The sequence below is a fragment of the Chrysochloris asiatica genome, unplaced genomic scaffold (assembly GCF_000296735.1).
Source record: "Chrysochloris asiatica unplaced genomic scaffold, ChrAsi1.0 scaffold00268, whole genome shotgun sequence".
Classification (NCBI taxonomy): Eukaryota; Metazoa; Chordata; class Mammalia; order Afrosoricida; family Chrysochloridae; genus Chrysochloris; species Chrysochloris asiatica.
The window spans coordinates 2,335,560-2,353,044 of record NW_006408786.1 but is presented as its reverse complement, the minus strand read 5'-3'; the positions used below and the strand labels follow the sequence as shown (position 1 = coordinate 2,353,044).

At 50.5% G+C, this 17,485-nt stretch overlaps 1 protein-coding gene across 2 annotated transcripts in view; it reads right to left on the bottom strand.

Annotated features, from left to right (window-relative positions):
* PKN1 (protein kinase N1) overlaps nucleotides 1-13,966 on the bottom strand; it is a 32,088-nt gene extending 18,122 nt beyond the window's left edge. Inside the window, exons 1-4 of one of the 2 annotated variants that reach the window (XM_006874290.1) lie at nucleotides 13,946-13,966; nucleotides 9,187-9,487; nucleotides 7,593-7,744; nucleotides 2,960-3,095 (exon numbers count right to left, since the gene is read on the bottom strand). In XM_006874290.1, the coding sequence (XP_006874352.1) occupies nucleotides 2,960-3,095; nucleotides 7,593-7,744; nucleotides 9,187-9,487; nucleotides 13,946-13,966 (610 nt within the window). Of the gene's footprint in view, nucleotides 1-2,959; nucleotides 3,096-7,592; nucleotides 7,745-9,186; nucleotides 9,488-10,472; nucleotides 10,512-13,945 lie in introns of those variants that run through there. The other variant, XM_006874289.1, reaches the window with a different exon arrangement.
* Nucleotides 13,967-17,485: the final 3,519 nt, after the last annotated feature.

The following is a 17,485-nucleotide window of genomic DNA, read 5'->3' as shown; positions in this document are numbered from 1 at the left end:
GAAGATGGAGGGAATACACACAGTCACTGTACCAAAAATAAATGGTCAATGCTGTGGAGAGATGGAGCGGCTGGGGACTCTGGGCTCAGGGAGGGAGAGGGGCTGTGTACTGACAGCCAGGGCGCAGGCTTGCAGGGTGTACCCTTTGGTTGTTTGATGATGCATAGAGGGGATGGTAATCATGGCAATGAACGAAATACAATAGGATGAGTGTAAAGCTGATGTCCTCCCATGTAAACTATCACTCAATTCACACTAAAAACTCAAATCATAATAATAAATAAATGGTCAGTGTTCAACCATTTCAAGAGGTGGCATATGATCAAGAGCCAATGATCCTGAAGGAAGAAGTTCAAGGTGCACTGAAGACATTGGCAAAGAACAAGGCTCTGGGAATGATAGAATACAAATTGCAATCTTTCAACAAACTGATACAGCACTGGAGGCATTCACTCACCTATGCCAAGAAATTTGGAAGACAGCTATCTGGCCAACTGTCTGGAAGAAATTCATATTTGTATCCTTTCCAAAGTGAGGTGATACAATGGAATGCGGAAATTATCAGAAAACATTATTAATATATAATACAAGTAAAATTTTGCTAAAGATAATACAAAAATGGCTGTAACCATACATTAATAGAGTATTTCCAGAGGCTCAAGTTAGATTCAGAAGAGGACGTAGAACGAGGGATATCACCGCTGATGTCAGATGAATCTTGGCTGGAAGCAGAGAATACCAGAAAGATGTTTACCTATATTTATTGACTATACAAAGGCTTTCAATTGTGTGGATCATGACAAACTGTGGACAACATTGCTGAGAACGGGTATTCTGGCACATTTAATTAGCTCATAAGGAACCCATACATAAAACAAATGCAGATGTTCGAAAAGAACAACACTTAATGGTTTAAAATTAGGAAAGGTATACACCAGGGTTGTATTCTTTCACCATACTTATTCAATTTCTATGCTGAGTAAATAATTCAAGAAGCTGGATTATATGAAGAAGAATGTGGCATCCGATTGGAGAAAGACTCATTAACAACCTGAGATATGCTCATGATACAATGTTTTTGCTGAAAGCAAAGAGGACTTAAAACACTTACTGATGAAGATCAAAGACCACAGCGTTCGGTATGGGTTACACCTCAATGTAAAGAAACAAAAATCCTCACAACATCCATATAAATGGAGAAACGATTGAAGTTGTCAAAGACTTCATTTTGCTCGAATCCACTATCAACACTCATGGAAGCAGCAGTCAAGAAATCAAATGACATTAGGCAAATCTTCTGCAACAAGACCTCTTTAAAGTGTTGAAGAGCAAAGATGTCATTTTGAAGATTAAGATGCATCTGATCCAAGCCATGGTATTTACAATAACCTCATATGCATGCGAAAGTTAGACGGTGAATAAGGAAGACCATAGAAGAATCGATGCATTTGAGTCATGTTGTTGGAGGAGAATATTAAGAGCACCATGGACTTCCAAAAGAACAAACCAATCTGTTTGGAAGAAGTACAGCCAGAACGCTCCTTGGAAGTCAGAATTTTTCAGTTGTGGATTTTCCATCTACTTGGACATATTATCAGGGGGACCAGTCCCTGGAGAAGGATATCATATTTGTTAAAGTGGAGGGTCAAAGGAAAAGAGGAAGATGCCAACGAGATGGACTGGCACAGTGGCAGCAGCAATGGGCTCAAATGTAGCAACGATTGTAAGGTTTCGGTCTATTGTGCAGAGGGTCACTGTGAGACAGCACCAACTCAATGGCACCTAAAACCAATGTTCCAGTTACTAATGGGTGTTTGCACCTGCTTCCTTTCATTTTGAATCATGCCATAGTAGAAAATGAAGGCTTTGCCCATGACATCACCAAGGTCCACTTTACTTTGAGGAGGCAGCTCTTCGCCACTTGTATTTTGAGTGCCGTCCACCCTGCAGGGCTCATCTTCTAGCACTACATCAGGAAATGTTCTGCGGCTATTCATACGGCTGACACTGGCCAAACTTTGCAGACCTATATCACCAGGTCCTTTTTCCCAGTCTTTCTTAGCCTAGACTCGCCAGTGAAACCAATCCTGGCAGTTGAAATACCGGTGGCATAGCTTCCAGCATCACAGGGACACTCAAGCCACCACAGTACAATAAACTGACAGATGAAAGGTACAGATTCATAGTATGGACAATCACACCACCTAGAGAGACACACACCATCATTCCAGTAGTAATGCCTCCATCAACTGACAGACCCACCTGTCATAGGGACACACAAAGTTTTATTGGCACACAGTCACACCCATTTACTATTAAAAGGGCATATACACAGCCCCTTGTCCCCACAAAAATCATAACAACACTGACACACACAGACACAGTTACCCCTGCATACAATACAATCAAGACCCTGTCCCAAATTCAGGTCACAATCTCAACACAGTCATGTGATACACCCCAGGGCACCCAAACATAGGCAAAAATGCATATGTACACACATACAGTGTGGCTACACATAGTTCTATACACACAGTGGAAACCACATCCACAAGACACACACGTGATCCTATATAGGGCAGCAAATGTGTGTTTTTTTTTTAAGAGTACGACAGGAAATATTTTCAGCTTTGCTGGTCTTACAGTTTCTTTTGCAACTACTCAACTATGATTTATAGTACAAAAACAGCCATGAATGACAGTAAATACGTGGGCATTGCTGTATGCCAATAAAACTTTATTTATAGTAACAGGCGACAGGATCAGGCCAGCACCTGATCTAGTTCAAACCTCACCAGGGACAAATGGGAAACTGAGACCCAGAGAGGATCAAGAGTAGGTCCCCATTGCATAATGAGTCAGGCATCCACCCCGCTGCCTCTGAAAGGGGCTTCTGGTGGACTGGAAGCTGAAGCCTACAGGCCAGGGGCAGGCCATCTGTCTTAGGGTGGGGACTCACCTTGGGTCTCCTCCAGGGCTGCCTGGCTCTCCAGCTGCCCAGCCTGCAGTGCCCGGCGGAGCTGCATCCGGATGATGTCGATCTTGGTCTTGCTGTCCTGCAGCATCTGCTGGGCGGTCAGCAGCAGCTTGCGGTCCTGGAGGCAGAGACAGCCTGTAAGGGGGAGGCTAGGCAGCTGGAGCTGGACCACAGGCCCTTCTTCCACACTCTGTGTGTTGGGGTGTGTGTGTGTGTGTGACAGTTTGTACATTCACAAGTTCCACAGGTTCCTGGGTGTAGTGATGCAATACACAGGTTCCAATCCTGAATCAGCCATTTTCCAGCTGGGTGACCTCAGGCAAGCCACTCAACCTGGCTGGGCTTCAATTTCCTCATCTGCACAATGGGGATGTGAATAGTACCGATCCCAGTGGACCAAGGACTGAAGATGCAGAGCTGAGCCAGGCCCTGCACACATCAGGTACTATAGTTAGTGCTTGGGATGTCACACATCTGGCTCCGGGGCTGGGGTCGCCCTGACGGCAGCATGTGGTGAGTCTCTGAGCGACTAGGGGGTGTGAGACAGTGTGCAGGAAGCAAGGGGCTATGTTTGGGATTCAAGGTATGGTCACAACCAGACAAAGCCCAGGACCCTGTGTGTGTTTAGGTATGAGAATTAGCTGTGGAGTTTCCCATCTATTTTATGCTGTGTTTCTGTTCATACAGGACGAGTATCTAGTCCAAGAATATTCAATGGGGGTCATATCATTCCCCACCCCATGCCCCCCAAAAAAAGCCAAACTCATTGCCACTGAGTCAATTCTGACTCATAGTAAGAATTGTCCCATCAGACAAAGGAGAACTGTCCCATAAGATTTCCTAGGCTGTAATATTTCAGTTTGGAGGTTCAAATTCACCAGCTATTCCTTGGAAACCCTACATAGGTTCACGTTGAGCTGGAAATGACTCAATGGCACTTAACAACAACAACAATCTTTATGGGAACACATTGCCAGGTCTTTCCTCCCACCTAGCACTTGGTGGATCCAAACCAACAATCTTTCCATTAACCACTGTACTACCAGGGTTCCTCAAGTCATTCCCATAGGACTAGAAATTAGACAGACAGGAACAAAAACATTTACACGTTCCATGTACAAAGCATAGCTATCCATACAGTACAAGAGTAGAAACATAGTTCATCTACAAGACTGAAATTTTATGGCCTATATTTGTACATATTAAACCAATGAAGGTTTTGTTGTGTATATTTTCACTGCAATTACAAAAAAAAAAAAAAAAAAATTCATGGGTGCTTTTTGAGAAAAAGCCAAAAACAAACCCATTATCATTGAGTTGAATTCGAACTCATAGCAACCTACAGGAGAGAGCATAACTACCTCGTGGGATTTTCAAGGCTGCAAATCTGTGCAGAAGCAGAAGACTGCATCTTTCTTCTCCAGAGGAGCTGGCGGGTTCAAATCACTGACTTTTTGGTTAGCATCTGGGCGCTTCACCACTGCACCACACATGGGTGGTGTTCAGACAAAAACTTACACACCCGTGTCCACAGCAAAATGGTTCACAAGAGCCAAGAGGTGGGAACAACTCAAGTGTCCACCAATGGATGAATGGATTAACACCACAGTGAACTGTCTGAGCAAAAAGTGAATGAAGCAGTGGTACCGTGTAGACAAACCTTGAAGACATTATGCTCCAGGAGAGAAAGCCAGACACAAAAGGCCATGCATCCTATGAGTCCGTTTATATGAAATGGTCAGAATAGGCAAAGCCATAGAGACAGAAAGGAGATGAGACACTGGCAGGGGCAGGGGGTTGGGTGGGGTGGATGGGGAGTTCCTGCTTTAGGGATACTGAGCATCTGTTTGGGGGAACAAACTTCTGGAAATAGTGGTGATGAGTATCCCTAATGACACTGAATTGTTCTCTATTAAATGACTGCTGTTGTATTGTTAAATGCTCTTGACTCACAGCAACCCTATGTAGTGTATCTGAGGAGCGTCTGGTGGATTTGAACCACCAACCCTGTGGCTAGCAGTCCACTGCTCATCCTACAGCACCACACCAAAACTCCTTTAAATGATAACAATGTTAAATTTTATACTACGTACATTTTGTTGTTGTCATTGTTAGCTGCCATCAAGTCAGCACCAAAATTTTCATGGGGCAGAATGGTTAGAAAAAAATGTCTAAAAAGGTTCCTTGCTGGGAGGCAGATCATGAAGGAAAGGTTGAGAAACAGCTAGTCAGATCCAAGGGTGTGTTTTTGTCAGTAAATGCTTTTTATTAGCATTTATTACATGCCTGGTATATACCAGGAGGCTTCAAAAAGTGAATACAAGTCATGGAAAAGGAATGAAAAGATAACAGAATTTTTCTACAAATATTTTTAAGCCCCCTCGTCTGTATTGCCTCTGAGTTGGTGAGGTCTAACATTCAGTGGAGTCCGGGTGTGGCGCTGTAGAATAAAGCCCTGGACTGCAAGTTGATTTGAACCACAAGGTCAGCAGTCCAAACCCACCAGCTGCTCCTTAGAAACCTTGTACAGCGTTGCTATGGGTTAGAGTCGACTTAATGGCACTTAACAATAACAATAAACAGAACTGTGTTCAGACTTCCAGTCTCTAGCATATCCACCAGGAGACAGGTGGTGAGTGCCTAAGAACATGCCAACACACAACCATCAATTAAATATAAATATAATGACACCATAGCTCTGATAACGTAGTGGTTATGAATCAGGCTGCGAACCGCAAGGTCAGCAGTTCGAAACTACCAGCTGTTCCACGGGAGAAAGATGAGGCTTTCTGCTCCCGTAAAGATTTACAGCCTCGGAAACCCTGTGCAGGGTCGCTATGGGTCAGAACCGACACCGTGGCATAACCACATAACCACCAACCACCACAGTGTCTCGGAGAAAAGAGACAATTTCAGCTTACACGAAGAAACAAGACAGTGCCTCAAACAAGTGACCAAAATACAGTCAGAAAATATAATATCAGAAATGGTATCAGAATTACTTGATAAGGAATTTTAAAGGGCGCTATAGGGTAACACCAAGGTTGGTGGCTCAAACCCACCAGCTGCTCCTTGGAAACCCTTCACAGGGTGGCTATGAGTCAGAACCGACTTGATGGCACTTAACAACAAGAACATTTAGGTACCTTCAATTAATTTTGAGAAAAATTGATGAAAGTAAAGAAAACACACAAAAGTATTAGCCCTAGCCCAACCCTAACCCCTAACACTGTAGGATAAGCACTGGTCAGCAGTTCAAATCCACCATTCTCTTCTCGGAACCAACTCGATGGCACACAACCACAAAAGATGCAGTGGTGTTCAGTTGAAGATCCATGCCTTGTCATGGAGCTGGGTCATCTGACTGCAAGAGTGCTCCACTGGGAACCCCCAGGTCCTGACCTGGGTACCCGCTTGCCAGGTCACAGAAGCTGAGAACTGGGACCCCCTGAGGAATCCTTACCCAAAGATAGGTATTCCTGGGTGCTTTAATAAACCCAGAGCAACAACTTGGGGTGAGAAAATAGGACACACTAGGTGGTTCTAGCTATAAAAAATGTAAATGAAAATCATTGTTGTCAAGTCAATTCCAACTCAGGTGACCCATCTGGTAGAGAGTCCAATTGTGTTTCATACGATTTTCTTTTTTTTAATTACAATCCTCTCTGCGACATTTCTCCCACTTCTTTCCTGTGGCTCCCCATTTACATCTTATATTTCATAAATGAAAAAGGCAAAAATATCTGGTGTACACTTGAAAACACATGGTCATCTAAATGTCCAAATTAAATGTCCACGTTCTATCAGCCAGCCTCCTGTCCACAAGCACTCAGCCTTTCTAAGTCCATGGGCCTAGAGCCCGTAACTGCTCTGTCTCTCCCTGCCACGGACGCTGCTTTTCTAGGCAGGGACCTCACGCTCCACTCATGCCCTTATTCCTTAAGAGTTTCTTGGGTAGTTCTATAGGATAAGTACTGAACTGCTAACTGTAAGGTTGGTGGTTCAAACTCACCAGCTGCTCCCCAGAAACCCTTCACAGGGTCATTATGAGTCGGAATCAACTCAACGCACTTAACAACAATGTATATTTAGTAAAGCGCATGAGTTTTAGGTGCACAGCCTAGTGGATTTTTACTCACACCGCCCAAAATATAGAACACTGACCATCACCCAGAAGGTTCCTTCATGCCCCGTCCAGTCAATACCCAGAATCCCACTGCTACAAATTAGTTTTGCCTGGTTTTGAGCTTCCTATGGAGTCCTGGTGTGGCTCTGTGGGCTAATGCGTCAGACTGCAAAGTTGTTTGAACTGCAAGGTCAGTGGTTCAAGCTCACCAGCTGTTCCTTGGAAACCCTATACAGGGTCGCTATGGGTCGGAATCGACTCGACAGCACTTAACAACAACAACAACATGGTTAGAATTGGAATCCTGGTATGGCACTGGACTACTGATCACATGGTCAGCAGTTCAAACCTTACCAGACACTCCTTGGAAACCCCAGAGGGTCACAGCTTTCAGTGGGGGCAGCTTAAAGTGGCCCCCGCCCTCTGCCCCCAAGCCCTTCGTGTCCATGTGAGTGAGTATATACGGGTGTGCACACATACAAGAGGTACCTTGGTGCTGCCGTGGCTGTACGTCTGGATCATGTTCTCTGCCCCCTGCTTCACCTTCAGCTCAATGGCCAGCTGCTTCTCCAGGCCAGCTACAAGGTTCAGGTTGGTGGCCAGGCTGGCTGTGCTGCCCGCACCCGGAGACTGGGGGTCATCTGTAGGGGTAGGGGGAGAGAGTCACCTCAGCCCTTACCTTGGCTTGCTCAGTGGGATTTTGTCCTAACTCCCAGGATCTACCCTCAGCCTAGCCTGCACATTCCCCTCCACCGGGGTCCAGGAGAACAAGCAGATAGGCAGGAAGGGCAAGCCAGCATCTGGAAGGTTCCAAACACCCCGGCCCTCCCAGGGAAGCCCCCTCAGGGCTGGGGACAGGACCCAGCATGACAGCACTCAGGCAAGCCTCCAGGTGTAAGTTGGTAGGCGTGACTCCATGTGGGAATTCACAGTCATTGACATGGCTCTGTGTGATTCTGTTTGTGAACCACAGCACGTGGGCCCATCTGAGGTGTCAGAATGGCTGTGTGGGATTCCAGATGTTGGGGTGACTCTGCTGTTCCTGACTGGGGACACAGCTATGCGCTCCAGTCTCTGGGTACTGGTATGACTCTGTGAGTCTGGGTGTTGATAGAGTCGACTGGATGGCTGTGTGTGTGTGAATCTCTGGAGACTGGTGTGACTCTCTCCAGGTCACATGGGACTGGATGTGATTCTGGATATGCACTTAACCCCGCCCTCTAAACAGGAGGGCTGACATGACGGCATCTTCTCCAGGCATCCAGTCCATGCGGGTGGAAGGATCCGGTGTTGGTGTCTCAACAAGGCTTACGGCATCGTGACTGTACAGTCTGACTGTTAGTGGACTGTGCAGGTCCATACATGCTGGATGGTTAGGTGTGGGTCTCTGGATATGTGCATGACAGTGTATAAATTTGGAGTGTTGTCCGGGTGTTGGTGAGACATATGAGTGTCTCTAGATAGTGATGTGAGGTATGTAGCATTAGGTGTAGTCAGGGGTTGGTGAGATGGTACGTGAGAGTCTTTAGATGTTGAAATAATGGGTGTGAGACTCTTTGGTATTGTCCAGGTGTTGGTGTGGTGGGATACGAGAATCTTGGGGTATTCATGTGACAGTGGATAAGCCTTTGGGTGCTGGCTGGTGTGAGTGAATCTCAGGCGGCTAGTGTGACTGGATATGAAATCCTCTGTGTGTTCATATGACAGTGTAGACATCTTTAGGTGTCATTCAGGTGTTGGTGTGACTGTGTTTGTAATGTCAGGATGTTGGTAAGTCTTTGGGCACTGTCTGTTTGTTGGGGTGACTGTGTGAGACACTCTGAGTGCTGATAGCATGCCTGGGTGTGGGTGTGTGGGAGACCCTGGGTGCTGATAGCATGGACGCCCAGGGGTGGGTGTGTAGGAGACTCTGGGTGCTGACAACATGCCTGGGTGTGGGTGGGTGGGATGCTGTGGCTATAGACAGCTTCACATCTGGGTAAGACTGAGTGGTGGCAGTGTGGATTTTGCTCTTTGCTCTAACTGTACTTGGAGACTCAGAGTCCCTAGAGCCCCTCGTCCCCAAGGTAGCCCAGCTCACCACGGACAGCAGCCGCAGGGTCAGGCAGTACCACGTGGGCATGCAGCTCCTGCAGCTGTTGGTGCAGTAGGTCGAGGCGGCGTGAGGATCCACGCAGCAGCAGCTCCACGGGGCCCAGGCTGCGGCCCAGGTCGGTGGTGGCCCGTCGCAGGTTCTCGGCACCCTCCTTCAGCTTCAACTCCTTTCGGATCTCCCGCCGCAGCCGCTCCCGCTCCAGCTCCAGCTGCTGCTGCACCCCGGGGGCTGCCAGATCCGCCCCCGCCAAGCCCAGCTGCTCCAGCAGGGACCAGCTTCGAGGCTCGCTCTGTGGGATGGAGCAGGGTTGGTGGGGCATGGCTCTGGGCTGAAGGCCACCTCAGTCCAACATCCTTGAGTCCTCCCAGATTGGGAGCCCCCTCCCCCAAAGATAAGACCTGTTCTACAGCCTGGGAGGTGAGGTTAGGGCCCTATCCCTGCTTCCCACTCCCTCAAACCACGACAGCCAAAGGCAGGGCCTTCTCTTGCCTCCATCCCTTCAGACTAGGGACCTTCAGACAGGGACAGTTCTGCCTTCATCTACTCCTCCTGCAGGAAGATTCTGGAAGGCAGACTCCATAGCCTCACTTCTGCCCACAAACTAGGGGTTATTGAAAGTAGTCTTGGTTTCCCTCTGCTTTCCCCCAAACTATGAAGTTCCAATAAGACCTTGTCTCTTTTCTACTATTTCCCCCAAAGCAGGAGATCCTCAGGCAGAGGATCTAGTACTGTCCCCCAAAACTAGGGGCTGTCAAGTGTATGCCTGACCTTCCCTCTACAATCCCCCCCAAACTAGAAGACCTCGAAGGTAGGCGCCATTTCTTGTCTGATGTCCTCTCAAAATAGGAGGTCCCAAAGGAAGGGCCTGCTTGCTCTCTGATGTCTCCCCAAATTAGGAAGTCTTCAAAATAGGCCTGATTTCTCTTGTGCTGCCTCCCAAATGAAAAGGTGCTGAGGTGAGGCTGTCTTCCCTCCCCTGTTGTCCCATCCTAAGGTCTCAAAGGTAGACCCGCCTCTCCCAGCAGCCCTTCAAACTAGGAGTTTCCGGAGCACAAGCCTCACCTCCTTCCTTCTCTACCCGCCCCAACCTGGAAGCCCGGAAGGGCCCCAAATGTTTTCTTCCTTCAAACTGAGAGCTCAGAGGGCAGGGCCCTATGTCCTCTCCTCAGTCCAAAATAAAGAGGTATGGAGGATAGGGCCCAGTCTCCTGCCCACCCCACCTGTCCTATTTGGGGTCCTCTTCCACCAGCCCACCAAAGGAACCCAGCCCCCACCTCCAGTTCCTGGTCCTTAGGGGGATCAGGCTCCGCCATCCTGGGTCCAGGGTGAGGGCCCCGCCTTCTTCCTGAGCCTCAGCCCTGTCAGGGCCTCTTGATACCACTTCCTCTTTCCTGCCAGCTCCCAGCACCCCCTGCGGTAGGCCAGCTCCAGGGCTCGGGGGCATTCAGGGGAGCATCCCCTCAGCTCCCACACCAGGACCCAGCCCGCTTCCCAGGGGCAACCAGGAACAGCATGCACTCCCTGTCCAGTGAAGGTGCCCAAGGTACATGGGGGTGCGCACACTGTGCTCATGGCAAACAAGTACATTCAGGCTCCGGGAGCTGACTTGGCTGTGTACACGCGGAACACAGGCTCTCGTGTGTGCACACTCATTATATGGGGATACACAGCGGAGTGCACATACCCTGATCTACATGTCTATTCACAGAACAGCCTCACACGTATGTTCACTCCCACACCGATAGGTGTGTACATGGACCACAGGTTCCCAAACGTGTGTACATCCCCATACCTGCCCCCACTGAATGGGGGCACCAGTTGTACCTCTGAATGTGTACACAAGCCACTGCAGAACCTGTCCACGTGGACACAGCCCACATGCTCACACATATACCCACGTTCCTCACAACCCCACATCCTGCCCCTGCTCCCACAGGCCTGCTCATACCCTGCTAACGCCTCCACGTGTCCCTGCGGCCAGGCCTTCTCACCCCGCCCCTTGTCCCCGGCTTCCCCTTTGGGGTCAGCATAGCAAGTTCTGCAGAGGCAGGGCCCCTTCCTGCAGGCATAGGCTGTTTGACTTCCTGCTTCCTCCTAGTCCAGCCGTCCACCGTGGCTGACCCAGGTCTGAGGCTAGGGCGCCTGGTTGGCCCAGGGGGTCTACCTAAGGGCAACACATTGGGTTAGGGGGAACAGTTCTGAGGGGCTGGGATAAGGATGACCAAAACTAGCAACCTGGAAACACACACAGCACAAAAAACCACTAATGCTCAAATACAGTTTTTAATAATAGTTACTAGAAGTTCCACCCAGGTCAACTAATGCAACCCTACAAGGTAGGCACTATTTTTATCCCACTCTCTAGATGAGGAAGTTGGCCAGGATTTCAAAAGGAGCGAGAACCCAGCATCTGGACATTGGCTAAGTGTCCCACCTTTTGCTCTGAGAACCCATTTTACAGATAAAGAAAGCTGGTGTTGGCTGCTAAACTGCAAGGGCAGCTGCCACCAGATAAGGGTTTCCTGCAAGCCAAGAGATCCTGCCGACCCTTGACAATAACCCCGAGCAACTGCCATTGCTTTCCCACTTTATAAGTATGGAAACTGAGGTTCAGAGAGGTAACAGCAGTTCTCAACCAGGAACAAAGTTGTCTCACCACTGAGGACACTCAGCAAATTTGCCTCACAGCTTGGATCCTATTGGCATTCAGTGAGTTGAGGTGAGGGATGTTGCTAAGCATCCTGTCCAGCACAGATCCAGTCCCAAATGCTACGAGTGCCGAGACTGAGAAACCCTGGGCTAAAGGACATGGACTCAACCATGGGACATTGCTGTGTCTCAGTAATGACCTAAGAGCAGCCCATCTGTGGACAGGCCCCATCTCTAGCTCTCTCCGCTGTGAAGACCCTTTATAGCCCCATTTTTCCGATGGCAGACCTAGGCTCAGAGAGACGAAGGCACTGGGCCCAAGACATACAGTGAGGAAGTGACAGCAATCACATGCCCCCTCCCCAGCAGGCAGAGCAGGGGTACACAGCCAGGAGCACGGCCAGCTCATACTGGGAAAGTCCAGGCAGAGAGGAGGAGCATCACTCTGTGTCCATCTCCAGTGGCTGAGGCCTGAGAAGAGGGAGGGAAGTGGGCCTGGCCTACTAGGTCCTCCTCCCTGGGGTGACTCACTCCTTTCCAGGGACAAGGGGTCACCTAAGGGCCAACAAGGCATACCCAGGAATCAGGAGCCAGGCTTGACCTCAGAAAATCTCTGCTTCCCCTCACCCTAGAGCAGGAGGCTCCAGGCCCAGGGCACCCACTGTCCAGCACCCCCTCTCCCCAGAGCAGCCAGGGACCGAGACCCCTGTGTCCGGAGATTTCAATGCCTTGGGCGTTTCCGGAATCTGGACAGGACATCCGTTTGCCGGACACAGAATAGACAGGCACACGTTGGGAGAGACAGAGACACAGGGCAACAGCCCAGGCAGCCACGAGATGGGGATGGCTGGGAAGGGGTAAAAAGCTAGACCGGGCACGACTGATGTCTTACTGCAATGATTACAATCTCCATTCTGGTCATGTGTGTACACATCAAGCACATGCACGCATGGGGTAGGGGGCTCCTACACAGCCCTCCCTGGGCCAGTGGGGGGGGGGCAAAGCACCCCAGGCCACACCCACCCCAAGGTCTGACCTTGTGTGATCGGCAACACCAGATACGCCCAGCTCCTCGACAGGGCTGGCAGGCCATCAGCAGGACTGAGGGAGTGTATCATAGGGGGTCACCGGGAAGACACAGAGGGGACAGGGCAGGTGCAGAAGGAGACAAGAACCAGTTACATAGAGAGCACAGGACAATCGATTGGAAGGTGAGGCACTAAAAAGGGCACAAGAGGCACAGGGCACATCTCAGATTTGGGTTCTTGAATCAAAGGTCGGAGGTCAACCTGGCCCTAATTGTACCTGATGGAGAAGGTGAGTTCAAGGCAGTGATGTCCTCAAGGTGGCACAGGGAGACCAGGGCAGAGCCCGGCTGGATAGTAGCTCAGTGCCAGTCACGAGTGTGTGTGTATACAGGTGACCCAGCCCTGATACCCACAGAGGGCAGGTAGGATCCCAGGTATGGGAGCATCCCCTGTCTGGTGACATAACACAACCTGCTTGGGATAAGGTCCCGCCCCACAGGCCAAAGGTTGGGTGTGGGGGTCCCCTGTCCCTAGACTTAATAAGGTGACTCGGGCACTTCCGCCAACAGGTGCCAATCTGGGTGGCGTCGGGACCATAGTAAATCTCAGTCCCCGGGCAGGGCCGCTGGAGCTTTGTTGTGCGGGGGAGGGGCAGAGGCCGGGTGGCATCCTCCCTCCCGGGCTCCCGGCCAGGCACCTGTCCCAGGTGGAGCAGCACCCGCTGGGAACCAAGTGCTAGGGAGGGGGGCAGATGGGGGGGCGACAGTCACCGGGGCTCACAGCCAACCACACACACCCGAAGTCGCGCCTCCACCGCGCCCCCTCGGATTCTCTGGGCGGGGCCGAGCTCAGGGTGTCGCGGGGCTCACGGTCCTCCCGTCCCCTCCCTGTCCGTACCTCCACCTGCAGAGAAGGGGGCCGCGCTGGCTCCGGGGTCTCGGCCCGGGAACGGAGCGCCAGACGCTCGGAGGCCCCGCCCCGCCCCGCCAATCTGGGGGGCTCCGGCGGCCGACACCCGGGGTCCCGGAGCCGTCCGGCAGCCCCACCGCAGCCGACGCAGGTGCGCCTACCTGCACGGTGTCGCTGGCCATGTCCTCGCGCCGCCCGCCAGGGGTCCCCGCGCAGGGAGGGGCCGGCAGAGGAGCGCGCGTGAGCCCGGGTGGGGCGCAGAGGGCGGCGCGGCGCGACCCTTGGCGCGCAGTCCGCGGCCCGTTCGGCCTGCTTGGCTCCGGCCCGCACGGCCAGGCCGCCGCGTCCGCGCGCCGCGCCCTCGGGCCCAGCGGCCCGCCGCGTCACGTGACCACCGAGGTCGGCGCCCGGGGAGGGGGCGGGGCGAGGGGGCGCGGCTCCCGGCGGCCCCTGGGGCTTCGGGGTCCGGCCTCCTTGCCCCGCCGCTGGTCCTGCTCGCTGTCCCAGCCGTGGGAATCCCCGTTGGAGCGCCCGGGAACTTCCCCGCTTCACCTGAAGCACTCGGTGGGCAGTGTGCAAACTGAGAAGGGTCCTTGGGCCTCCCGGGAATCTTTCACAACCCCAAAACAACAATAACAACTATCCTAACTCTTGATTGCAAATTCAGGTCTTTTGGACCCTTGGCCCAAGTGTCCCCTGTTCAAGGGCATGGGAGTTTCACCATTGTCTGGAGACGACCAGGGGGTTCTGGGAGTTCAAATCTCAGTGACTCGAGGACGACCCAAACCCCTGAGGATCCTCAGTATTTACCCACCTCAGGTGGGGGGGGTGTCTGTAAAATTAAGTGAGATAGGAGTACATGCCAAGCGCTAAGAGCAGAATAAGCATTCAATAAATTCAATAAATGTTAGCTGGTGTAACTTTTAAATATTATTGTCATTGCTATTATTATAGAGGTTTGGAATCCCAGCGCATTCTCTGATTGGAGGCCCTGTCGACCCTGTGGCGGCTGAATATGTTTCTCCCTGTAAAGTGTGAACATTTCCTTGGGGGATAGATGGAGTCTGCATGGGACCCTATTTGCAGGTTGTTGTTCAGTGCTGAGACTCATAGCGACCCTGTATAGGGTTTCCAAGGAGCGGTTGGTGAATTTGAACCATCCATCTTGTGGTTAGCAATCCAGTGCTTATCCTATGTTGTTAAGTGCGGTAGAGTCAGTTCTGATTCATAGCGACCCTATATAGAGTTTCCAATGAGCGCTGGTGAGTTTGAACCGCTGACCTTGTGGGTTTAAACCGATCTTGCGGTCTGGTGCATTAGACCAACAATGCCACACCAGGGCTCACCATCCTATGGTGGTGGTGGTGGTTATGTGTCGTGGAGTCGGTTCTGACTTATAGCAATAGATGCCCCATAAATGCGTGTTGTGCCCTTGGGGAGGGCCCAGACCAGTAGATCTTCTCCGAGGTCCCAGGCTCTCGGCTCTCGGCTCCCGGCCAAGAGTCCTCCCTGGCGGCAGAGGCTGCACGTCTGGTGTACTCTCCCTATCCGCCCCTCCCCCGGGATCCCCTAGAACACGGAGAGCTACAGGAACCTTGGTTACACATGGCTCTGAGAGGTTTGGTGTCCCAGAGACCTAGGCACGATGTTTTTTCTCTTGTATTTTTTTGTTTTTCCTGTGAGCGAGTGACTGTCTGGGAATTTCAACAGAGAAAGAGAAGATAAAAAATGATCCAGAGTCTGTCCGCTTTTCACCCATCTTTGACTCCCAATTTACTGTAGGATAAGTACTGGATTGCTAACCACAAGGTCTGTGGTTCAAACCCACCACTCTTTGGAAACCTTATACTGGGCGCTATGAATCGAAACCTACTCGGCGGCACTTAACAATAACATGATCCCCAACCTGGCCCAGTCTCAATTACCTCCCACTTGGATCACTGCAGTCGCCTCTTCCCAGGTCTCTCCACCCTTCCCCCTCTCGTTTCCCCTATCACCCGTACTCCCCCATCATCTCTCACAGTCAGTTCCCTTCCACAGCGGCCAGAGGGCGCTTGTGAGCACCTGACACAGGGTCACGTTAACTCCTGCTCAGAACCGTTCACAGCTACTGCCTCAGGGTAAAAAAGCCCATGTCCTCCCTGCAGCGCACAAGGCCTTGCACGACCTTTTGCTGTCACCTCTGATCTCACTTCCTCCTGCTCACCTTACTGTTCCTCAAAGATTTGTTGACTAAATTGAAAAAGTTGTTTATTTTGTTCTCAATATGCACAGGAAGAAATGGAGGTCCAAAGTATAGGTCCTCAAATGCAATCAATGAACCAAGTTGTCTATGGCCCTGCCCTGAGGAATGGGGGAACTTTCTCTAATTCTCCACCTGACCCATTCTACAGCTGAAGATTAGGCGACTAGACTGGCCGGAGCTCCCCTTTTACAGGATTGGGGACTCTCTTGCCTGGCAAGTTCCAGGTGTCCCCCAGGATGGACCTGGGAAACCCTACCAAATTCCTGCTCCAAGTTTATTTACTCAAAATACTTGGATGTGTGCTGGGCACTTCAGTGGAACTTGGGGTTTGAAATCTGGAGGACAAGGGCTAAGTGTGTAATGTCAACAAAATGTGACAATTGCCTTGGAAATCTTAATTCACAGCCCACCTCTCCCAGCTGGAAAACCCTTGCCTGATTCACTAGTGCTATTAGGAAAAATTCCCACCCCTCACCTGACCCACCTGTCTGACCTCATTTCCCTCTACCCTCTGTACCCCATCCAGCAACATTGCAAATATCCTGATTGTACTTTCAACCACAGGGACTTTGCACTGGCTTTTCCTTGGTGTGGAATGTCTTTCCATCACAACTCCCCAGGTTTGGCCCTTCTAATCAAGTCTATATTTAAGTGTCATCTCATCTAAGAGACCTTTCCAGGCCACCCCTATGCCTGGTTGTGTCTGGCCTGGCCCTACATTCTTTTCAGTGTCTCTCTTCTCTGAAATTGCCCCGTGCATGATCCATGTTCACTAAATCTTTGTGGAATTAATTAATGAACACTGTAATGTGTCAGATGAGAGGTATCGCAGGGCTGTGGGGCTCTTGAAGAGGCAGCCATACTGCTGTAGAGGAGACAAGACAAGCCCAGGCTTTTCAGAAGGGCTGCATTGGAGAGTTGAGTTGTGAAGAACAAGCTTGGAAATTACCAGGTAGATAAAAGAGGAAAAGGGAGTCTGGTAGGAGGGACAGAAATGGCAAAAGTCCAGAGGTGAGTGAGGGAGAACCTGGTATATCCTGGGGATTCCTGATTACACTACACTTATCTCCCACCCCACCCTGCTAGTTCACTTTGCTCCTGCCCACTGGCCTTTGCACTGTTCCTCAAACATGCCAAGCTTGTTCCTACCTCAGGACCCCTGCACTGCCTGTTTCCTCTGCCTGCAATGTTTTTCCATCTTACCTTGGCATGCTCTTAACAAGGCCTGTCCTGACCACATCCCACATCCAGGAGTAGGCAGGCTTCCTTAAAACAGTTACACCCCATCACATGCCTTAATTTTTTTTTTTTTTTAATAAATGTTTTATTGTGTGATAGTCTACATGGGAGAACATTAGCTTTACATTCATTCCATCATCTATCATTTCATTGACATAGTTACCATCCCGTCCATGCATCCTCACCCAACCAAAGGGTATACCCTGTAAGCCTGCAC